At 39.0% G+C, this 25511-nt stretch overlaps 1 protein-coding gene across 2 annotated transcripts in view; it reads left to right on the forward strand.

Moving 5' to 3' along the window:
* Positions 1–25511, forward strand: part of clstn2 (calsyntenin 2) — a 162524-nt gene that overhangs the window by 129536 nt on the left and 7477 nt on the right. For both annotated transcript variants that reach the window (XR_005209106.1, XM_037787175.1), the window contains exons 10-12: positions 14397–14559; positions 23717–23883; positions 24827–24975. Coding sequence is in view for 1 of the 2 variants with exons in the window: in XM_037787175.1 (XP_037643103.1) it covers positions 14397–14559; positions 23717–23883; positions 24827–24975 (479 nt within the window). In the remaining variant the exon portion in view is untranslated. The remainder of the gene's footprint in view (positions 1–14396; positions 14560–23716; positions 23884–24826; positions 24976–25511) is intronic.

Here is a 25511-nt window from a genome sequence, read left to right on the forward strand (position 1 = left end):
CAGTGTTTTCTCCTGAGATCCACAGAGGTGGATGTGACAAAGAGAAGGGCAGCCTAGTAGCAGACTGCTGAGTTTTCTTAGCAAACAAGCAAACAACCTCAAGACTTAGTTCTATTTCAGTCTCGCTTCCTCTTATTCTCTCTCTCTGTTTCTTATCATCTTTCCCTTATTCTGTCTCTCATTCTCTCCCACTCACATACACAGTACATAGATAACGGGGATCCCGTTTGCTCCTTTTTTTTGGATCTTGCGAAGGACCACGGAAGAAGCATGCAGTGCAGTCAAAGGGAATATGTGATGAGTTACTCACCAGTACTCATCACTTGTGCAGACACTCTCATTAAATATAAATGGAAACTGGTCTGAAATACCAGAGGTTAATGAGAGGAATGACATCATAGGAGCACAATTGGGCAGAGTGAAGTAAAAAAAAAATACTCTGTGATCATCAATCTGTGTTGTACAGTGCAGTTTGGTGTACTCATCTTTGCGTAATATGCTTTTTTAAGGTAGTGACTCATGTGAAAACATGTCTTGTAGCTGGATTTCACTATTGACTGAAGGCTACTGCCAAAAGAGAAACTGGTGTCTCTACCTCTGTTTTCAATGGATTTCGGCCTCTGTTGTTGTTGAATCTTGGTGCAAAATGGTGAGTCTAGAAAGAAACTTTTGGAATCTGAAAAACCGACATCAAAATATGATGTGTGCCCTGAAGCAGCACGTGGTATTTTACATCAAAGAGAAGTGATCACAGTGTCTTTGAAAACAGCCGCAGACCTCTACAAATAAAAATTCTATTTGGATTTTTTTTAAGATGCTAGAAGGTTTAGTGGACTGTATAACTAAAGTGAAAATGGAGGCACATTAATCTTTTAAAATATTCTTTTACTTTAAATTGATGACCATCAGCCGTAACCAACAATATGGTTATGGTTTCTTAACTGTATTTCATAAGATACGTTGAAAGTCTTCTTAAATGCATTATCAGCTTTTATCAGCAAAAGAATAAAATTACTATTGAATGGTCTATAACAGAGGTTCTCAAATGTTTTGGGGCCAGGGATCCCTTAAAGGGGAAAAACATTACTGCTGTATAAAGTGCATTGCACTGAGGGATTAGTAGTGCCATGGACTATGATTTTATTCCATTGTGGGAATTTTTGATTGCACTGCAAATCGGATACATTTCCCACTAAATATTCCGACACTCACAATATATGGCATGATATGACAGTAATATAGTATACTATATGGTAGTCAGGGATTTCTGACATCAGTAGGGCTGCACAATTAAATGAAATTTTATCGAAATCGCAATATGGTCTACTGCAATTTTCAACAAACTAAACACAATGCTAGATCACAATATAATGTTTTATATATATGTAATTAGTTTTAAGGTCTCTCTTGTAAAAGAGATCTTGATCTTAATGACACTTCCTGAATAACTTTTGTCTCTTTTGTGATTTTTTTTAACTCTACGTTATGCATTGTTTTACTACTGTAACTATTTACATGTCATATTAATACTTTCTTATTCAGTATCTCTATTAATAACTAGACTAAACAAAAGGCAATTTAAGGGTTAAGAGCTACAACTTAATGTAGCCTTTTAGTTAATAATGAGGACAAGCTCAGCGAGTAACAGAGAGTGTTGAGAAAGGATTGTGGTGGGTAGAGGGGAGAAGCAGGAGAGGTAACTGTGGGGTGTCACAGCTGCTTCTTACTGTCCTTGTTCCTCCAGCACTTAGAAAGGACACTCAATGGCTTCCGCAGCAACTCCATTTAGCTCTATTGATTTTGCAATTCTCACCCCGAGAGGGGAGGGATGAAAGGAAGCTGGCAAAGAGAGGGTGAGAGAAAGAGGCTTCCATTTTCCACGTCGATCGAACACACTGAAGGAATGTCTCATCTGACAGAAACCTTCACACACACATCTACAAGCACTGACGTATTTTTGAGTGTGTATGTGGCCTCAACCATGCAAACAAACACAGGATGCCTATTTTGCGTCCTCTTTTTCAGCTTTGGTAATTGGAGTAGGGGATGGATCTCTACGCACATTATTCACTCTCCTTGAGTCTAGTAAGTCTATCAGTTCAGTCCAGCTGTTCACAAGACATTCACTCACAGTCAAAACATCCGATTCAAATCAAGATTCATTCTTCTAAAGTCCTGTAAGCCAACAATGGTAGCAATGGGTCAAACAAGCAAACAAAGTCACAGGAGAGAGGGAAAAGTGGATGAAGAAGAAGTCATTATCTGGGTCTTTTTATACTATATCTACAATTCAAGTTTGAACAGCTTTCTAAGTTTTCCCAGCATAGTAAGAGAAAGAACAAGTGTGCGTGTGTGATGTGGCATTGATTTAAACCCGTACAAATGAGGTGTTATTTACTCACAGCAGGGTCCTTACAGATAGAGTAGGAAATAAATCTATGCTAATAGAAGGGTGAGAGTCGAGACAAACACACTGCTTTTTTTTCCACCGATTTTTTTATATCTGAGATTTTAAAAGCCAAAGATGTATTTGTGTTGGCAGCTGTTTCACAGCAATCCAAGATAACTGTACTATTGACGGGGAAGATCATGTGTTGTGAATCACAGATAAACTTTCCAATTTCACCAATTACGCTGCTGGAGACAGCTGCAGACCCACGCTATTTATCATTTATGTCAGGGTTCGATTGTCGGGACTGAATGTCGGAGTAGCACAAAATCGCCCTCATTGCTTGTCTGTACAGCATCTACAATTATCTGCCTTATCTGCCTGCTATTACCATGCTTGTTGTGCTGCAGCGTGTTCTCTGTCCTGTGTTGATTAGAAGGCTCCCTTTGTTTCTGAGGAGATTAATTGGATGGTGTTAGTGGTGTTGTGTGTATGTGTCTGTGTGTGTGTATACATGTGTGTGTGTGTGTGTGTGTGTGTGTCTGTGTGTGTATGTGTGTGTATGTGTGTGTGTTGCTTCTCTGCCTGTTTGTTGTAGATACCAGGAGAGATTGAAGTGCCTATTCAGAGAGTGATTTAGTTCCACCTCAAACAAGAGAGACTAACTGATGAATGTTTCAGTCCAACTAAAGTTATTTGTAATTCATCAGTGCTTTTGTTGTATAGAATGCAGTTATCAGTATAGCAGTGCATTACATCAGAGTACGTTGTTAAAGGTCAAAGCAAAAAATATCAGGAGTGAGAGCACAAGAGGGACGTGTTTGTTTACTACATAGGTTTGGAAAAAAGTGTAAAATTATCTTGTAATAGTTCAACCCGGTCTCACGGGAAGGCGTATAAATAGCACGACATTACACGGACATTTTGCTTGTCATGAGGACGTATTTTTGTCTTTTTGCGTGTCATTTGTACGCCATGCAACAAAACTACGGCAACGTCCGCAGCTAGGTTTATGCAACAAAACCACTTAGTTAGTTTTACGAAAAATGTCATGGGTGGCCATAAAATAAGTACATAAACTAAGTAATTTACGTAGGGAAACAATGTAACATAAGTACGGAAAACATGACACAAACGTCACTAAAAAACATGTGACAAACGTCACTAACGTCACTTACATAACAAAACGAGACACAGCTCTCGAACACCAGTCTACTGGTTAAAGGTCTTGTGTTTGTTGGACCTGTCCACCTCCCCTCCTGCCCACCATAAGCGCTCTTTTTCCCGTTTTTTATTTTACGTTACTAACTCTGAGTGTAGCATATTTACATGAATGCTTTTACATTGCAGTCAATACAGAAATGACGTACAAATGACACGCCAAAAGCAAGAAAGGCATTCTTATTGTACACTTGTGCATTATCGTGGTATTTATACACCTTTTCGTGTGAACGGGCTGAATAGCTGGATGGGAATTTTCAAAAACATCTATTTGAAATGTCATGTCTTTTGTTGCATGAAAGACTTCTTTCAGTCAGCATCATGTGTTCTCTGACGTTACTTTACTTTTCCGGATTAATACTGTTTGCTATGAATCACTCTAATTTTTGCAAGTCACCCTCACAAGGTCTCAGTATGCAGCATACTTGTTATAAAAGAGAGCACAAACTGGCAATGATGAAACACACATTTTTCACTTTTCTTTGAAAGCAAGACATAAAACAAGACAAAGAGCAACTGAGAAGATATTGAGCGTCGCCTCCAGCGTATACATCTTCTCTGTGCGTTTTTTTGTTTTTTTCTAGCTTCTATTTTTCAAATGACCTCATTTGAGAGCTCAGCTGTACTTTGTCTGCTTTAGGCGCTTCCTGTGTTACCGCTATGTAGAGCTGTTGCATCTCACTAAATGTATATGTCTATGCAGTGTGAGTGTGTGGGGTGAGACTACAGTGTTTGTATGTGTAAGAGGCAGGGGGTTTATGTCACTATCTGATACTTATAGACCACTTGGCAGACACGCTGAGTGACAAGCATCCCGTCAGCATACTAATGTATTGACAGCTTGTTTCTTCCATCTCTTTATTTTCTATTTTCTCTCACTCCATCCCTCTAACCGTCTGTCTCACTGCTTCTATTCTCCGCTGTCTCTAACTCCCACCTTTACCTTAGCCAAGAAAAGGCTTTTCACGCTGACCTTAAAGGTACAACTTAAATAATTCACTGACATTATATCGCTGCATTAAGCTTTAAGTTATAACTGGTGAGAATTAATTTTCAATTCAGACAAACGGGCAAAGAGATTTAAAAAATCTTGCAGCAAAACACAATTTCAAAGCAGACATGTTATTTAATCTTTTGCCTCACATCTCTCTTTGTTTAGCTTTTTCAGTCGTGTCACTGACATGAATCAAATATTGCAGGTAGCCTCCCTTTATCAACATTCTCTGAACTCAACTGAAAGTTAACCTTGATGCAATTTTTTATATTTAATTTCTTTCTACGAAACATCATTGGGACGTTAGTTCTTACAGTTGTGAGTGTTACATACATGGCCTGCATGACAGTGTACTGCATCTTACATTGGGTTTGTGCCCAACAGAAATGAGCTGCATTATTATGACATGTGTTTTATGTACATGCTTTTGAGCATGTTAGCAAATCTCTTTTCTTTTCTTTCTTTCTTTTACTGTTTTTTATTTTATTTTTCTCTTTCTTTTACTATCCTTGTCATTCCCTACCACCACCACTCTGACAGATAATAGGCTTGCATCAATAATGCAGTACCACAACAGTGGCAGAAGAGAGGAGAGCAGAGGAGAGCAGAGGAATGTGAATAGGAACAAAGGAGATGAAAAGAGAAAAGAGGTGCAAGTTAGGAGGGAATTATGAAGTGGAGGTGGGGATAGCAGGAGAAGGAAAAACAGGGGAAAGTAGTTCAGACAAAGCGGTATGGAACAGGATAGATGAGAAGAGGAGGAAAGGAGGGTAGTGGTGCCTAAAGGCAAATTTTCTGATTTCCAGAAATTGCGGATGCTAAATCCACAGAAAGTAAGCCATCAACATGATTGGCGAGGACAACATCAAAAAAAAAATTCCATGGCAAAGATTAGTGGTCTTAATGCTTGTCGGACGCTGTTTGTCAAATACAGTACAACAGAGCTGAACACCATTATATATATTATGTTTTGTATCCATATAAAGAAGTCTCCTCCCATCCCAAACCTCTCCAATGCATCAAAATAAACTTGACCCTATTAAAGGGCTTCTCAGCAGCCAGCAGAATGTCCTCATTATTGTGTTTATGTCAGCAGATTCAAAATGCCCCATATTGCTATCTGTGAAATAGGGGTTGTGTCGTGGTTTTCTCACTAGCATTATGCACAACATACCAATCTAATTTACTACCTGAATCCTGTAACCTACAGTATGTTCCGCACAAAAGAAGATTTGGGACTCTGCTCTCCTTGTAAGTAGTTGGTCTAAGCGCCTAATTGTTTGCCAGAGATCCTTTGGGTGACAACCTAAATTCACCCTCCAGACTGTATAGTATTTTCTAGGTCCAATTGGCTCTTAAGATCTTCTTTCTTTCGAACCGATGTATAAGATGTAATAGCCTCTCGTAAATACGCCGGCCCGTAGCAGATTTCCGCAAGATAGACGGGCTTATCTCTAGTGTTTTATTCTCAGCAATAAAACACTGCTATTGCATGGTAATATACTCAACAAGGGGAATCTGGCTCCATAAGGCAGGGTTTAGTCGGCAGCATCTGCAAGCTGAATCTTTATAAGGACCAGAGACAGTAATAGAGGAATGATCAGAAAGTGTCTGGATACCAATTCTACAGTCCTTGATCCTGTCCAACACAGTTATAAAAACAAGGAAGTAATCTATCCCAGACAATAAACCTGAAGGAGGAGAGAGATGTAGTCCTACATCTGAGGGATAGAGCACTCTCCAAATTTAATATATCTATAAAAGGAAGAAATTGTGTACCCTCATTTGGGGTTGTAAGATGAGTGAAACACCTCTCCTGGCCATCTCCTTCCTATTACACCTTTTTCACAGCAGACATTGACTTGTCATAGCAGCATCATTAACGATGGCTGTGATTCATTAAGTTTACCAGTAAACTAGACCAGTGAGTCAGCATGCTTTCCCTGACATGACAAGCCAAATTGTCTGCTATAAAAAAGGTCTTTTTAACAATCCCACACACTCACACACAAGTTTTCACTTATTCCTGCTGATTAGACTTCTGCTCAGGTTGATGGGGAGTTATGCTGGGAAATACATGGTGTCACAAAACAACAATGTCAAAGTAGGAAAAAGCACCGGTGTAAATGATAAATTAAATTAATTTCTTTTACTTTTTTTCCCGTACCGTGGGCTTGTATGAGTGTGCCACGTCAGAGAAAACGCTCCTAACTTCAGACAACCGTGTAAATGACCTGTGTAAACATGATGAATGCCACCTGTGCGTAACTGAGAGTGCTTTCATGAGAATTGTAAATTAGTATAATTAACGCCCCTATGAAAACATATAAAGCTATGTGTCCTGCCCCATTCATCTGTCTCTGCCAATATATCAGCATGGCAACACGCTCTCTTCCAAGGCTCTGACGCGCATCCAAAAGATGCAAGTCAGCCATGACCTGCCTGGTTACACTTCCCCTTGACCTTATTATATACAGAGACAAATTAACCTTCAATAAGTGCATAATTTATGCTGTTTTGCAGTTTGAGATGTTCATATTGATATTGTAGTGTTATATAATAGCATCAATGGCCAATTTAAATCAATGATGATATTGTTAGGCTGCATGAAAACACTTAGAATGATATTATAATTTGAATTGCAGAGTCAAACAGGATAATGTCAAGATATTTATACAGTATAATTTACATAGGATTTTTTTTTTCATTATTTGTAATGGAATACACAATCCATTAGTGAAAAATGTAGTTTCAGTATCAGGGTCCTGGCGTCGTTATTAGTGACACCTGTGCTTTTCCTACTGCACTATGACAAGTCAAATTGTCTAGCTAAAATGTGTAACTAAACTAAGAGGTCAGTGAGGGAGCGGGCTGTTTACTGCTCAGAGTCCTGAGAAGAGGTCTAATCAGGCTTATTAATAATTGAAAGTGCCTTTTGTTGGTGTATCATGAGTGTTAATATACTTTGAGTCAGAAAGATGTGTTTCTTGAAGGACCAATATGTAATATATCTACTGTAATAAATCATAAAATGGGAAAGTAGAACGTAGCAGCGAGCACGTCTCCACATCTTGAACAGTATCGAGTGCCAGGTAGTAGTAAGAACAGAAGAAACAGATCACCGGCACTCACAGATAAACGCTCTCTCTTAGTTTACTCTGGGCAAAAAAACAAACGCATTTCACGCTGCTGATGGCTTATAGCTGAAACACGTTCGTTTTTTTGCCCAGAATAAACTAAGAAAGTCCCTTTATCAGAGAGTGCCTATAAATCATAAAATGACCATGATATGTCATCAGATTAAGGAAACATGCTGAATTGAAACACTGGCTTCTCAGACAACAATGCTACAGTCAGTATGTTCTCCTTTGAAATTACCATAATGGTCCGTAACGTCTGTTTTTGTTTTGGCCAGCGTGATCCCGCTCACTGCCCATTTTGACACCACGTTGCCACATATGGAACCATTTTCGCACACAAACACATCCTTCTGCAGCCATGGAAGCCAGCTAACGAACTGGGTCAATGGAGATAGCGTTAACCCGGATTCTACCCGACCTGAAAAGCCTCGGCACATCTCTCTGTGGTCCGTGTGCAGCTGGGTTATTAAGGCAGCGAGTATTTGAGACACACAGCCGGTGAAGTGACTACTGTTGGCCAGAGGCTAACGCCGTGATGCTAACACATGCTAACTCCCATCAGTCACACCGGAGGAGTGGATGGGCCATGGTTTCAATGTTTTGAATTTGGACGATAGTAAAGTAAATTAAAACACTAGCTGTCAGTACTATATAATTTTCGGATATTTGATGACACGGTTAATATACCCTTCACATTAGATCACACGTAAAAAGAAAAGTTATTACTTATAAAATACATCTTCTGTAAAAGTAATTAAAAGTGTATATTAATTGAAAAGGGTCTCATAGATGCAACACATATAAAAGTGTGTTCTTTGAACCCTTTCAATCCTAAAATGATCTCAAGATACAGCATATTTAGGAAGCAGGATTAAAAAAACTCAACCTCTCTCTAATTTCTCATATGTTTCCCAGCATCTTCTCTTTTTTTGCTGTCCTCAGCTTGTTCAATGGAAGATTTTAATCTTTGTCTAAGTTCAGTGATCCTGCCCCCCGCAGGGAGGCTGGGCTTAGTTAGCTGAACATCTGCTTCATTAGGGTGCAAATCTTCACTGTACTGTAGCATTCTGAGTGATAAAAGGAAGAAAGATAAAGGGTTTTCATTGAAGGAAATGTTGACATTTTCCACAATAAAAATATCTTTATCCGACAAATAGGTAGAGATACACAACGTTGGTAGTTGGAGAGCAAAAATTATCACTAACCTCTCACTGTGAGTGCATCATGTGACGCAAAAATATTCTATTTTTTGGTGTTGGAAAACAGCAATTTAATTTGAATAGAAGTCCAAAATGGAGTGAAGAAATGTATTTTAAAATGCATCTACATTAGCAGGGGCATGGCCTCAGCGTCTCTCTGCCTCTGCTGCTGTTTCTCTCTCTCTGTTGTGGGACTCCTCTGGTGATTGTATTCATCCTAAGCAGGCATGCAACCTGCTTGGGGACCAGCTCATTACTGTGTTTCAGCATTCATTGTCTTGACTCTTGTTACGCTGTTGCAGAGCAAAAATACTTTCAAGCTTCCTCTGACTAAAGTGCCTTCAGACAGGCAGTGTGAATACAAACATGCCTCAGCAGCAGAGAGAGTACTGCTGATGGTATCTACTAATGATGTGTGTCTGTGTGTTTGTGTGTATTTGTAAGTGTGCAAGTATGATTTCTCAAGTATAGACAGCAACATAAACAAATTGAGTGCTCAATTGGATTCAGGGTTTTTCTTAATTACAGTAGCCACATACATTATGTGAACCTAAATGATTGACACTCAGTAAAGTTCATGTTTAACAAGACGACTTGTGTTCTTGCCATCAATGTTTTATTATTTACACGTTATTGCATGTTAAATGAAAACACACACAGCAATTATATTCATTGTCTGTGCTTTCCATGCAATAAAGTCTAAAGTCTAGTATACTGAAAGCTCCTGGTAAGGATTTTCATACATGCAGTCACCATGCATGCGTTTCTAAACAAGCACATAGACATAGAGGACGTTGTTTGTTCATGCCCTCTATTTATGTCTTTCAGTCCAGCACCCTCTCCATCAGTTATTACACTAATAGACAGACAGACAGAGAGGAAGAATGGGAGAGCACAAGATAAGAGAACAAGGGTGAAACAATCAGTCTCACTGTGTGAGAGAAATAATGTAACCCGGTTTGTTGCTGTCATATCTCCATACCCTAGCAACAGGAAAATGTGTCTTGTTGTTTTTCTGGAATTGGGGCTTTATAAGCTTTTTTTTTGGTTGCCATTTCCCAAAGGTTTTTTGTTGCCATGCTAGCTGCATAGCTCTATGGATAGCAGTGTCGGTCCACCTCTTAGGTCCAGACTGAAATATCTCAACAACTATTGGATGGATTGCCATAAAATCTGGTACAGACATTCATGGTCCACAGAGGATGAATCATACCGACTAAGGCTGGGTATCGGTACTCAACCAAAACAACCCAGTACCAAGTAGTATCGAAATTTCTCCAGTCAAACAATACCTGCAATAGCATGGATGCAGGGTTGCCAGGTCTGTGTGACAAAACCAGCCCATAACCAGTCCAATACCAAAACTCCAGATATGCCCATGCCAAACCATATACACTGCTTTTAAATCCAACAGCATTGCTATCATGGTCAAATGTGTTGTAATATCTACAAAGTTACACCATAAATGTTTAGTGTGTCAGCATTAAAAGCAGTTTTCCCTAAACAGTTATTTCACTTAGGTCTTAATATGGTCTTGTGTAATAAGATATAGTATGTTATCATAAATAAAATATATCTCTGTGAACGTGTAGACCAATTCACTTAAGCACAAACTAACCTGTTACTTTGTGTTTTCGCTTTCCTCCCTGCCTGTACAACATTAATTTAGCCTACTGTTTTTTTTTCCTTCATATGCATTTACTGTAGTTAGTAATGCAGTGTCTTATTTAAACTACACCTAATCATGTTGGTTCACTATATTTCTAATCATATTATGGTAAATACATGTGTAAATAGGTTATGTATTTACTGTTAACAGTTTTGTTTACCTTATTTCAACTGATACACCTTATCCTGTTATTTCACAACAGTTTAATAATATACTCTAATACTAATAATATTTGTGTAAATAAGCATATTTACTGATCTTTGCTACCATCCCCAGCCACACGTTCTATCCATTCTTTAATTTTGTTTTCCCTTTCCCATTTTTTTGTATATTTCTTACCGTATTTTGCCCACTTACCGGGCCTCATTTTTTTCCCAGAGTTGACTTGTTTGCTTTGATAGCAGAGTTGGATCGAGAGAGAAAATCTTCTTTCCCAATATAGGTCATTTCATATCTCGATAACCTTATATATTACTTTAAAGTACATTTTCTGGTAATTAAAAAAATAAATAGTCTATATGAAATAACCACCTAGTAAAGCATATTTTTGTATACTTCTGTGTGAATTAAATACTTGACAAATAAAACCTGGCAACACTGCACAGATAAACTCTTTGTCTTGTTTCACACATGATGGTATACATTTTTATCAGATTTGTTTTGTTTTTCTTTTTATCTCTAGCAGCATTATTGTAAGCCTAAAACGATGGCAGGAAAAATGTCAGGGTTAACCGAGAGAGCTGTAACTATGATTGTCAAAGTCCAGTAAGTTTGAAAAGATCAGATGCCTCTTGCAATTCTACTTTTTCAGTGTCTATCTTTTTCAGCGACCTCCACAGGCAGTCAGCCAGTCAGTGGCTAAATGAAAGTGGCAGTTGCTTCTGCCTGTCTAGTCCAGTACACGTACAAATCCTGAATGTGTGCTGATGAAACTAAAACACGCTGTCATTGCTTGGAATCATTCAATTTGTGTACAGTACAGGAATCTCTGATACTGAATTGGTATCACACCAGACCATTGTAGCTACAGCCAGATGAAACTGGGCCTTAAGGTTCATATTTACTTGTTGCCATATAAGGAAGCAATCCATAGAAAAGCATAGTAAGTAAGCATATTTATCTTGGTATGTGCTGAGAGATGTGATACTGTGTGGTGGGAGGGGTCTCTGGGATGTCCAAATCCGGACTATTTGTCCCTTCATACTTGTAAAGGGACTCTACTTTCTAAACATCCCTGGAGATTACTGGTTGCTCCAGGACAGATCTCAACCCCATTAGTTCATATCACAGCTTGAATAAACTACCAATGTGTGTTGTGTGTGTGTGGCAACTGAGCCTTAAAAAAGAAATCTAACCAAATGAAAATCTATCTGAGTGTTGTATCCTTTCCTGCTGTTTCTCTGTGTGCATCTCAAATTACAAGATATTCTCCTCTCCGGTGCAAATAGATTGATAGTTTGCTGTTAATTCAACCGAATCCTTCACACCAGAGTGATTACAGAATAACAGATGTAATGGCCATAAGAGGAGGCGCACAATAATGTGAGGAATCCTTTAAGACTTCGCCAAGTTGCCAAAGACTTTAAAACTGTAAATATCACTTTAAAAGGAAGTTCACTTGCAGTTTAAGTAGTTTAAGTTGTGATTCAGATAACAGGCACTGATGTGTTGTTGCTTTCAGGACCCCATGCAGTGTTGTATGTGTCAAATAGGTGAAAGCAGCACTTACGTCTATGTAGCCATTTCACAGCATACAGCACATCTAAAACATGATATGACATGAATCTTCGCAGCACCCGGGGTGCTTCAAGTGTAATCGTTTCCATCTTACATTCATCCATTTTCTTTACCTGTTAATGCTATTCAGGGTGTCGGTGGACTGGAGCCAAGCAAGGCACACCTTGGGCTGGTCACCAGTCAGTCACAAGGCAAACGCTGCATTCATGTCATATCGAGTTTACCATAATTACCAGTTAATTTACTGTAGCTATTTACTCACTTGTCAATGCCATTCATGTCAACGTCTAAGTCATAAATACTGAAACTGGAAAGCTTATTCAATTAAGCACTTAATAAGAAGAAAAGAAGTTCCTGAAAAGGCAAACAGATAAGCCAAGATGTATGGACAATGTTCTATATTAGCGATGCACAGTGTTTTTAACCCTTAAGTTGGGGACACACCAACCCGACATCCGAAAACTAGCAGCGACGAAGGCCGCCTGTTGCGTCGCCTCACGTCACCTTTGTTTTGGTCGACAAGTTGCACTCGAACACACCGCAAAGACGACAGCCGATGGCCAGTTAGCATGTATGTTCTGCGCCTGCGTGAGAGGATATAACTCTCCATGCAAGCAGGTGGCGGTAGTCTGTATTCGTCATTCAAAAAAGGAAACCGGAAGACCGAGGACTGCGGATATACAAGGCGTTGTTGCGATACATACATGAAACAAAGCGGCATTTGCCGACCATTTTCACGCCACTCTCACTCCCCACTTAGCTTCATTCCAGATGGCCATGTCGCTGTGAAAATATCCGTGTGTTGGAATGATCAGATGGAATGAAGATGAGAAATAAGAAGAGCCTTCTGTGTTTTTCCTCTTGAATTTACTCGTTGGCTTGCTTTCCTCACTTCCATTTCTCTTCTCGTGCAGGGATCCGTTAAAGCTTGATTCAACATGCTGAATCGACGAAAAAACTAAGCCGCAAACTGTCCAGCGGCTGACCGTCGGCTTGGTGTGTCAGGGCCTTTACACAACCATCCGGAGTTGTCCCGTCATGAGAACGCTCTTAAGTCATAGACCCCGGAATCATTAAAGGGGAACAACGCCCATTTTCAAAATGCATACAGTATTAGAAAGTCCAAAAAATACTGGTAAACACGAACAACTCTCTCCCAAATCCAAAAACTAGAATGCTAAAACTCAAACTTGTGCTGTTATAGTGTATAAAGTGTGGAGCTGTAAACAATTCAGCTGCAACAATTTGTCAATCAACAGAAACTTAATCGTCAACTATTTCTGACAATTATTTCATCGTTTCAGTCATTTTTCACTCTAAATTGCCAAAATTTCACTGTTTCCAGCTTCTCAAATGTGGGGATTTGCAGAAACAAAACAAATATTGTGTTATCTTGGGCTCTGGGAAATTCTAATGTGCATTTTTCACTAATTTCTGAAATTTTATTGATAAAACAATTAATTGATTAATCAAGGAAGTGGTCTGCAGGTTAATCAATAAAGAAAACAACCATTAGTTGTAGCCCTAAAGCCATGCAAGCAAAGTAGCAGATGTGTTTTAACATATTGTAGTGGCCCAGGTAGGTGGAAAGTCGAAAAAAGTTTGTGATGGCTAATAAAAATGGCGTGGCACTCGGGTCCTCCACAGCCGTGTTTGTCTCTCATCGCATGCTTTTAATGAAGAGCTCATTAGACAGAAACCTCATTAGCTATCTGACGACAGGGAGCAAATGATTCAGAGAAGAGGAAGGAATTTGTTTCTCTTTCATTAAAGGTAGAAAGCTGGGGAGCATTCAAGGATGCATGCTTGGAGTAAACATCATCTTAATAACAGCATCCCTATAAACATAATCCTCCACGGAAAAATGCTCCTAACCTAAATAAGACCCCAAAAAAGAGATGAATTTGCCGGAGTTATGTATTTTTAAAACTGCCCTATTTTCGTGTATGTGCAAACCGGGAATATTTTCTTATTTGAATGCATGAAGTGGACACATAGCAGAAAGTACGGTAGCTTAATAACATCATAACCTCTCTCTTCTTTACAGATCTGTGACAAGGAATGGCACTATTATGTGATCAATGTGGAATTTCCTGCAGTGACACTATTCGTGGATGGTGTGACCTATGAACCCTACCTGGTGACGGATGACTGGCCGATCCACACCGCAAAGATTGATACTCAGTTGACTGTGGGCGCCTGCTGGCAAGGTCAGTTTGTGTGTGTGTGTGTTTGTGTGTGTGTGTGTGTGTGTGTGTGTGTGTGTGTGTGTGTGTGTGTCTTTCCGAAATTCACAGTAGCTTTAGAGCAATGCAGAAATGTGTCCAAGGCGTTAAAGAAGCTGAAACCAGGCAGGGATGGGATACAACTGCTATTAAATTGTGTTGTTTGGATTGTTTACAGCTATACTATATAATCTGACAGTTGCTTTATATGCAGCAGCCTTTTCAGCTTGAGGTTATGGTTTTTATTTCCTCCACATAAAATGAAGAAATGAGTTATTTATAGGCCTATTTTTACAAAACGGAAGCACACCAGTACAGGAAAAATCTTTATAGTTTCATTTAAAAGAACTGTCGATCGCTCTCATACGTAATTGGTTTATGAATGCATATTGATAGTTATATCTGCTTTAGTATTGTGAATGCTGGTTGTGAAACCAAATAAACAAATAAAAAAAAAACATGAAATGAGGGAATGAGCATTGAAGCTATTCTGGTGGCTTTCAAAGACGCTTTGGTTTTAATTGGGGCCTAATTGGCTCCTTTTATCTGTTTTTAAGTGTGATTTTTTCTTTTTCTTTTTTCTTTTGGCAGTTTTGTGTAAATATACAATTATACTTCTGAATTTTACAATATAACTTGTAACTAATTTGTATCACTACAAAAAAATAAAGCATTGGATTTAGACCTATCCAAGTATTTTGATCAGAAACTGGAACGGAACTGAGAACAGATCAGACAATTAATGCATAAAGTGTAATGAAATATAATGTTATAATAATTCATAATTCTTTATAATTTTTCTTAACCCAAAAGACCCATCATTTACCCTTTTTTGTCTTTTCTAGGGGGGTACAGGGGATCTTTAAAGGGAGACAGCAGGTCAACAGTAGATGTCTCATAGAAGTGGTGTACATCATCTGAAAGCTGGGAGATGCAGTTCAGCACTTTGTGTCAAATTGTTCTAGTCATAAATCAGAAAAAAAACATGAATGAATTAATGAATTATTTAGAATACATTGTGAAAGTGCGTAAGGGCTTAGAACATTATGATGGAAGTTGATGGTCATTTCTATGCTCTATTATGTGTCATAAGTTGTTTGCAATTTTTGGGTTGATACCATTTGTTACACAGATTCGGTGCTAAATTTAACCATTTTTTACCAATCGAGAATTGATTTAAAAGGATCAATAATCCCTCAAAAATACCACATTAAGATCTTGAGGAACACCATAGAAAAAGCTGTGATTTGGTATCAAAAACTTGTATGCAAAAACTGCATGGTTTTTGCCCCACACTGCATGTGATTATCAAAAACGTGGGCATGTCGGTAAAGGGGAGACTCGTGGGTACCCATCGAACCAATTTTCATTCACATATGTTGAGGTCAAAGGTCATGGGACCCCTTTGAAAATGGCCAAGCCAGTTTCCCCGCTACAGCCTCTTAAAGACAGTAATGTCAGCCGGCGATCCCACTGGTCTCAGAGGTTACATGCAAAGGGAAACAACCTGGAAAAGGATGGCAACATACAGTATGGCAAACAGAGAAATAGCATCAACAAAGAGGCGCAGCAGCCAAAAGATATTGAAAATTAGATTTGAAGCACAAACAGTGGGAGAGAGAGAGGAAGCAGGAGACTTTCTGTTAAGATAATTAAAGAGATTAAAATGTGTGCCCTGGGGCTGCAAGTATTTCTTCTTTGAAATGGAGAGGCACGAGCGGAGTGGGTATTAAACAGGAAATTCTGCGTGTCAGTTCCAGCGGCAGGGAATGAGAGCGAGCAGTGATCACATTGGAATGAATAAGCGCTACCCTGCTGCCATGTTTATGACTTGAATAATTATACAAAAGCGCTTTACAAGAGGGCAGAATGAGACAGGAGTGATCCGTTCTGCAGCTCGCCTAAATCACGCTCATAACACTCACCAGCATCATCCAAAGCTTCAATCCTGATGGCATTTTGGTTGCCATTTAAATTTCTTTTCATCCTGTGCCTGATTGCAATTTTCTTTTTGTCGTCATCACTTTCTTGCTCACTCCATACAGGCCTCTCTTTCTGCCTCTTTCCATGAATCTCTGATTGTGAGAGAAAGCCCTGAAGGAAGGATTAGCTAGAGTGAATGGAGGACAACTTTGCCAGCTATTACATCCCAATGAAGCCGCTTTAAGCTTCACTAAGCCGCAACTGATAACTTTGCAGGCCATTAGCGAGCAAGATTGCCTTTCAGAGTCTCTCATTTCTCCATCCCCTTTACCCCACAATCAACAACATAATGATGAGACATGTAGAATGAAAGGCATTCAGACTGTATTTTCACTGCCCTGAAAGCAAAAAAGAAGACGTGTCACCATACAAGGTTAACAAGAAATTGTTTGGTTGTTGTTGTTTTTTTAGGCAGTTTTCTGTAGAAACAGGCTGTTTGGATGGGAAATGTGTGTCTGCCATCTCATTTTATGCACAACAGGAAAGTGGGTGTGATATTTCAAAGCAACCTCCACAGTATAGCATACAAATACTTATCTTACGAAGCACAGAGTAGGCTTCAAGAGCCTGGGGTAGTTATGAAAGGCATCAGTCAACATATATCATCAGTAAGATTTAAATAATTTGCACGCTGTGCAGCTATTTCAGCATGCTTTAACAACAGTGAAATGAGGAGTCATATTTAAAGCTTCAGTAGGCAGAATGTTTTGGCATCATTGGGCAATACATAATACATAATAACCTTTCAGCATATTGTAATTCAAGAGTTCTGAGAGAAAACTAGACTTCTGCAACTCCTCATGGCTCTGTTTTTAGACTTTAAAAAATCTAGCCCGTGACAGGAGACTTTGGCCAATCACAGGTCATTTCAGAGAGAGAGCGTTCCTATTGGCTGCGCTCCAGCTGGTGGGCGATGCTTGGTATTTCCTCCACTGATCTCAACATGGCTGCTGGGTCACAAACTTTCCCATTTTACAGCTAAACAGTACACTACAAGATGTTTCTGAAAACATTTGAGGTGAGAAATAGGCATTACAGTAACAGAATATTGATTCATATTTGATCAGCGGTGCCTAGTTTGACATTTTGGTCGGAGTTAGCGAGTGATTGACAGCTGCTCAGAGACGGCAGGCTCCAGCTCGGCTCTGATTGGTTGTTTTCCTCCGGTCTGTAAAATCTTGCAGATGCCATTAGGAGCACCGGAGGACACAGAGGCACATGATTTTTTTTCAGATTATCTGTCTCATGCACTACTGTCAGGATAAAGTGACCGTTTTATAAAAATAACTTTTTTTAATCATATTTGCTCCAATTCTACCTTCTTCAGCTTTAAAGAGCTATTCAATGTAAATTAGCACTGATTGCTTACTTATAAAAGATCATAGTTGTTAACGCTCTATTTTATATGTGTGTATGTGTATAAATGTGTATGCAAGATCTACTGCGCAAAATGTAATGTGTCCTCTTCCTCTATTTCCATCCTTTCATTCATTTCTCTATTTTATGAATGTATAAAAACACTTAACCCTTCAACGTTGCATTTGCCAGAGAGAGGAAGAAAGAGACTAGAAGGCAGAATAATGATGAATATTTCTACATGTGGAGAGAAAAGGAGGTGATGGAAAATGTTGTCACTCTGCCCCTACTCACACCTACTGTCGTAACAAAAACAGTACTTATCATGTCTGTTCAAATCATTCATGGGCACGTATAAAGAATAAGAATAAGAAAGCCTATAATAAGTGTGATATTCTTAGTTCTTGCAGTTTCTGGTTGTGCAATTTAACTGTGAAGGACACAGAGGAAGTGAAAAGTCAAATTGTTAGTTATTACTAGCTTTGTTATTTAAAAATCCCAAAGATCTTTCGAGTCACCTGTAGTTATTTTATGTTTGAAGTTTGACATTAGACATCAGGTGGGGAAGCTACAATCTTAACACAGAAATAGCCTCAATGTTCCAACAACATCTTTTGCTTCAGCTGGAAAAAAGCACACATAACAGAACATTTTCTTGTGACAAATGAAGGTATAGACTTGCTCTAGAAGATCTGAAGCTGCCACATTATCTTATATGTGTGTGTGCTATAGCTCAACAACACACTATTTTTTGCATTGTGTTAATATGCTCTGGTTGTGATCTAAATGTGAAATATTCTCCATGAAGTAAAATAGCAAGAATGCTTCAAGGTGTGACCTTTTGAACTTTGTGAAATGGGGTTGATAAATACAAGAAATGACTGACAGCCGTTATGTTATACCTGTTTGTTTTTGGTCTCGAGGCTAAGTTGACCCTGCGTACATACACAGAACAAATACAGGCCAGTCAAAAAGCTCTTGGGCTGATTTGATACTGAAGTTGGCAACAAAGATAATCAATGCCGAGTACCGATCCAGTACTAGTCTTTAATTAATAAGCTGCGTGCCTCGCTGTGTGGAAGTGACTGGGATCATTCTTTTATGTGTAAGAAAGACAACATCAGGATTGACTTAAACATAGCTCTCTTAACTTTGTAAAACAAAATGTAACAAATAAATACATAGATATAAATTTAGTGAATTGTTATTTATTATTAAAATAATAAAACAAAACCAACAACTTGGTAAATATCTTCAAAACTAACAGGAATTACAATTCAGCTGTAAACCGTTTTAATGCAGCAACAAATTGGTCAAAACTTTATCAGGAATTAAAATTAAAGTGTATAATGTATATAAGCATAGAAATAAATTGAATAGCTCCTCCCCGTTGTCAGATATCTGATCCAGCTATTTGAGTCAGTATCGTCCCGATATCCGATCCGGTATCGGTATCGGTATCGGTATCGGTATCGGTATCGGTATCGGTATCAGTGCATCCCTAGATAAGATAAGTTTTGTCTAACTTCCAACTACCACCCAGCTTGTTGGTGATTCTGAGTTTGTTGAGTGATGACTGCTGTTTGAAAGCATACCAGATGCTGTAATGTTGTTTACATGGTTATTGCAAATCATATGCTGTTGCTCATAACGGTTCTTGGAGAACATGGACTGCATCCTAAAATTGCACCATTGCTCATCAGCATCGGTGTCCACCCTCTGCACCAGCAGGAGATAAACATATGACAAAGTGGACTGGTGCTCCGATTAAAAGGAGTCTAAGGCAACAAAAATACCAACAATCTGTATCAATGACAAGTTACTAAAGTGACTTTATTAACATGTAAATATTGTGGTGTAGACAGCCTAACTTTCCCTCTATAGATAGTAAAAATTAATTATTATAAGACTATAAGATTGTAGGAGAACTACTGTATCACCTCACTGTTTGTAAAATGTGCACCATAGGTCTCCTGTTACCTAGCATGCTGAAGGCAGTTGTTTGGTGTCTGTGACAGTATCTTCTCTCTCAGCTCTACATGTAAACACAGCCCGGTATGATTCACACTGACAGAGCTGAGAGAATAGCTGCCTCCAGCCCCGTGCTGGCTGGCTGGTACTGTAGCTGCTGTTCGCAATAATATCTGCTGTTACTGTCTACCACTCCCCCGAGCCTCGCTGTACAGAGTAGTTCAGTACAGCAGAGGAGGAGAACATCCGGGCTGTGTTACAGTAAGTGGGCTAGTAACCTCAGAAAACAAAATTATTTAGTCATCTTTCAGGCAATGAAGAACATACTGTATATTCAGTATAACAGTAGGGGATTTTGCTGCAGCATGTTGAAATGTGGTTCAGCCAGGAGTATAAACAATGATGTTAATGGAAATATGTTTGACAAAGAACCTGGAATAAATTTACATAAGCCATGCCTGCTTATTAGTTATGAATGGGAATATTACACATGAATCAAAACTACAATATAGTGAATGTTTCATACCTACTTTTAAAATGCGTGGGTGTTTGCTATGGTTTACTGTAGAAGCCAAAGACTGTATATACTGTAGGAAGTAGTGCACATAGTCACCGTGACGTCACCCATTGGTTTGTGGACTACCATTTTGAAGCCTAGAGTTCGGCATTTTGGCCATCGTCATTTTGGTTTTTGGCCTTCGCCATCTTGATTTTGTTTGTACCAAGAAGTGACACGAGACGGTGGAGCTAAGTACAACCGAAAGTTAAATGAGGCATTTTTAGGCGACAAAATATTATAATTGACTTCCATGAACTGAAAACACACTGTGAAAGAGTTCAAGTTGTAAGTCCAAAACACGGAAAACATTGTGGTAGCGACCTGTCAATGGTCTATTTGACTCTAAATGGGACCATAATTTACTAAATGAACATCATGCTGTATTGAAGAAGACTTTAAACTAGCGATTGAGACCATAAACTCATGTTTACAATGTTTACTGAGGTAATAAATCAAGTGAGAAGCAGGTTCATTTTCTCATAGACTTCTATACAATCAGACTTCTTTTTGCAACCAGAGGAGTCGCCCCCTGTTGGCTATTAGAAATAATGCAAGTTAAAGTCCACTTCCACATTGGCTGTACTTTTCAGACCCAGAGGGTGGCGCCTGGTAGAAGTTTTGTTTTGTTTTCGTCATTTTCAAAAGAAAACATGAAATTACCACTTTGTTGTTGTTGTTGATTGTTAACAAACAGAATCATTTTAAGTCTCCTCGAAGGCTGTTGTCAGTTTGATAACATCACCAAACACTTTTCTGTGCATTTTTTCTGTAAAATCTTAATTTATATTTTTGCTTGATTTGATTATTATTATTATTATTATTATGATCCAAAACCAATAATATTGTAAAGAGATTCTTTTCAAAATGTAATATTTCAGTTAACAGAAAAGCACAATATGCAGTAGACTATTTAAATTATTAGACATTTGTATTTGCCATTGACTGATACAGAATAGAAATAAATATAGGCATAGATCTGTGGCTGAGATACATTCAATTCTTGTGTTAATTGCATTATGGAGACTCGACCTGACTTGACCACCATTTACTTCGTCAAAATACATAAGTCATAGCTGACAACTGGAAGTATTTTGTGTTAAGTGGACTAGACCTTTATGATTTGGTGGAAATGACACACTTCATCAGAAGTGGTGAAATTGCGCCACAGGGCAGAGCTGGCCATTTGTCTACAGGACAGTCTGGTGCTGTGTATGAAAAAACTCTTAAGAAGATGTCAGAGCTTGACTGAATTTGTGATGGAGCTGACCCCACAGACTGCAGTGAACACTGCGAGCCGATGTGTGGGCTTGCCGTAGAGCTACCATTTATTTTGCATGAAAGGTTGTATTTCTTTCACTCTCTGTGGCAGCTGCAGAACAATTCAGGTCAAACACGCGTTTGAGTATTGCAGACTATCTTATATTTGTTTAATGCCACCTATTCTTAGGTTTTTGTCTTTATTAAACAATTGTTGCCAATTGCTCCCATAACATAATGAGTGTGGGTGTAGTCCTACAGAAGACAAAATCCTAAAATGTGATTATGAGCATAACATAACAGTTTAAAACAGTTTAACATTCCCACCCTAAAATATGTTAATGAAAACTCCATTACATATTATGAAACTGTGAAAACACATCTGGAAAAACTCAAGGCAGCCTTTCTGTTGTACAAGAAACAAACTAAGGCAATTTAAAATACTCAACAGATTATATTACACCCTATCATAGCCAAATAAAATGGGCATAAGTGATGACAGTAAATGTATAAAATGTGGTGCTGCTGAAGGTGCTACATTTGTAGTGGTACTGCAATAGAAATAACGAACTTTGTTTTGGCATAACAAAAAAAGCGATGATCCACACTGATATACAGTCGCCGTTCCACTCAACACAATCTTGTATACTGTGAGATTTGCATAACTTCAGCAGAATATCTTCAAAGAATAAAAAGATCTTTCTCTTGTTATGTTCGGTCACAAAGACGGTAATCATGAAAAACTGGATTGCTTTAAATGCACCATCTCAGAAAGAATGGATCACTGAAGCAATAGAAATGATTAAGTTGGAAAAGGTAGCTCTCAGACTACAAAATAATGAGACAGAATATGCTGAAGCAAAAAGTTCTTAATGTCACTATTTAAAAAAAAAAAATCAAGGGAGAGGAGAAAATAGTTAGAATGAAGGGAAAGAAAACTGATTTCAACTAATAATTATCCTCTTTTTTCTGTCAGTGCTGTTTTACAGTATTACCACAGCATGTTACCTGTGCAGTAAGATGAAAGTACAATGAAAATTGAAGGAAAGTAATTATGTTTAGGACTGATATTGTTTGAGCGGTGCTTTGGTAAAGGGTTGGTTTAGATTTGTATATTGGTCTGGAGGGGGTTTGAAACGGTAGAATACATTTGTATGTTGATTACTTGTGTGTCTTTTGTTTGTATATTGTGAGTCAAAAAAAAGAGTCAGTCTCAACGTGATTCAATTACATTTATGTCTTGTCTGAACTAGTGTCAGAGTTGTTTTGCATGCCTATTTTCTTACCTCCTTTGTAAACGTAGGGAAAATAGCCTCTAAATTCTTTATAGCTTGCTATCCACTGGGTCTTGTAAGCCTTTTTCTGAAGCAGATTCACAGATGTTATTTTTGAAAAACTGTGTGCTTTTCCCTTGGAAACATGTATAATACATGTTGTTGTGTCTTTTATACTGCAAAGGATCAGTAAAAACAGGTTTGAACCCAAAAAACTTGACTCTGAGACCGGGCTGGTAAAATAAAAACAAGTTTACTCAAGGTCAAAAAAACAAGCAAAAGTCAAAACCAGGAGGCAAATTGATCCAATAGGGGATCAGGCTAGAGAGTGCATAAGGCAGGCAGAGAAAATGGCTGGAACGCTAAAGGCAGGAGCACAGCAGACGATCTGGCGGGGAATTAATGGACGTGGGCCAGTTTATATGCTACTGGGCTAATGGGGAAGTGGGAGCAGGTGGGTGGGGAAGGTTAGGTGATGGGGAATGGAGGGAACACAGCGGTTACTGCAGGGCAGGTGGGAGTGGTAGGATCTGAAAGGACGGGAGAGTTAGTACATGGCGGGGGAAAAAATAGCAGACGAGGAAAATGTGAGGGAATTGGCTGACATTGTGACATACCCAATCTGTATCTATCTATCTATCTATCCAACTGACCTTTTTTCCCCCACTTCTCCTCCGCTCCTTTCCACTTCTGTCATATCTCACTTCTCCTGTGGTTCTCTCCTCTGTCGCTCTCCCATTAGGTGGTGAGGTGGGGACCCCAAGGTTCACCCAGTATTTCCATGGCAGCCTGTCAGGTCTGACAATCCGACCGGGACGCATTGAAACCCAGAAGGTCATTTCCTGTTTGCAGGCCTGCAAAGAAGGCCTTGATATTAACTCCCTTGAAAGCCTCGCTAAGGACATCAAGGTGCGTAGAAACACACACACACACACACACACACACACACACACACACACGCAGACACACGCACACACACACACACACACACACACACACTTCCCTGTACTTCTATCTTTATGAGGACACTCATTGACATAATACATTGCCTAGCCCCTTACCCCAAACTCGGAACCCATCAGCTACCGGTGTAGCTAGTGGATATCCAGGTCAAGACTTCCTTTTCCGTGTGCTGCTCATTGTCCACACTCCGATTAGCAACTTGAGATACGAGACTGGAATTGAGAGATGACGTATACAACCGGATTATTTCACAAGTAGCCAGTTTACAAGCTAATTTTAAACCAATAAAAAGCTAAATCATCATTTTGGGCAATGCGTTCCGGCTTTTTTGCTCTCCACACCGACAGTTCACCTGCACTCAACCAAAGCCTGCTCGAACATTATTGGTCTATACTACTCAGACCACAAATAGAAACCAGAACACTTCCGTTACCAAAATCTTGTCCCATTGCCTAAAGATTCTACATGTGAATGCAGAATATGTTTATGGAGATTACCCATAACCTAACCCTAACCTAAACCCAATTCTAACAAGAACTTTAAAACCAAGTCTGAACCTTTAAACAGGCCTTTGAAGAAGTTAGAACCAAAAACCAAAACGTCTTCACTTTGAAGTTCCCCAGAAAGATAGATGTACAAATACACACACATACACATACTCCACACTTTCAGTCTTTGGTTGATGGTAACTGCTACCACCTTACTTTAGAAGAAGTAAGACACTGTGTCCTGTACATGATAGCAGCACAGGATGCTACTCTATAACACACATCCTTATATATTAAAACATGTTGATGTAAACGTATTTCCTCATCAAGACACAGATAAGTCATTGAGCTACAACATAAACACAGCTGTTTCAACTTGAAGTTTCTTTGTTTGTGTCCAGTTCCATTTTAACCCGGCCCAGTCTGTGCTGGTGGTGGAAGGAGAGGATCTGGACAGCATCAACACAGCCATGACCAAGGTCTCCTACATCAACTCTCGCCAGTTCCCTACGCCAGGCCTCCGGCGGCTGCACATCACCACAACAGTACAGTAAGTGCACATATACTCGGAGGATGCATCTTCACTCACGCTTTGACTTTTTTAACATTCAGCTTTACATCCACTCAGTTTCACGTTTTCACATTCACTGTAGGAGCTGCCCAGTTCAGTCACTGTCACTGAGCTGTGAGTTTATGGCCTTGCTTAAGAGCACATCTCAAACCTGTCTCTTTGCTGTTTACCATCTCAGAAGGTTTTTAGATTTTTAAAAGTGAACCAGCCACTCAAGTGAGAAGCCAACGAAGGGACCAGTTTGTTGCCATGACACTCCTGTTGCCATCATAGATACGATATGGAATAGTAGACTTCCATGTTCAAACTGACTAACTAACGGTCGTGTCTAGAGGAAACTCTCACGAGATGGTTAAGGTTAGGCATCGATCTAGAATAGTTAAGGTTAGGAAAGGTTGTCGGACAGCGAGTCTTTAATTTCAGATCAGATTTTGTCTTTTGAGGGTTACCTTCTAGACACGACCCTAACTAATAACTACTACTACTAGTTTCATCCAAATTGATGAAAAGTACAG

The sequence above is a fragment of the Sebastes umbrosus genome, chromosome 12 (assembly GCF_015220745.1).
Source record: "Sebastes umbrosus isolate fSebUmb1 chromosome 12, fSebUmb1.pri, whole genome shotgun sequence".
Classification (NCBI taxonomy): domain Eukaryota; kingdom Metazoa; phylum Chordata; class Actinopteri; order Perciformes; family Sebastidae; genus Sebastes; species Sebastes umbrosus.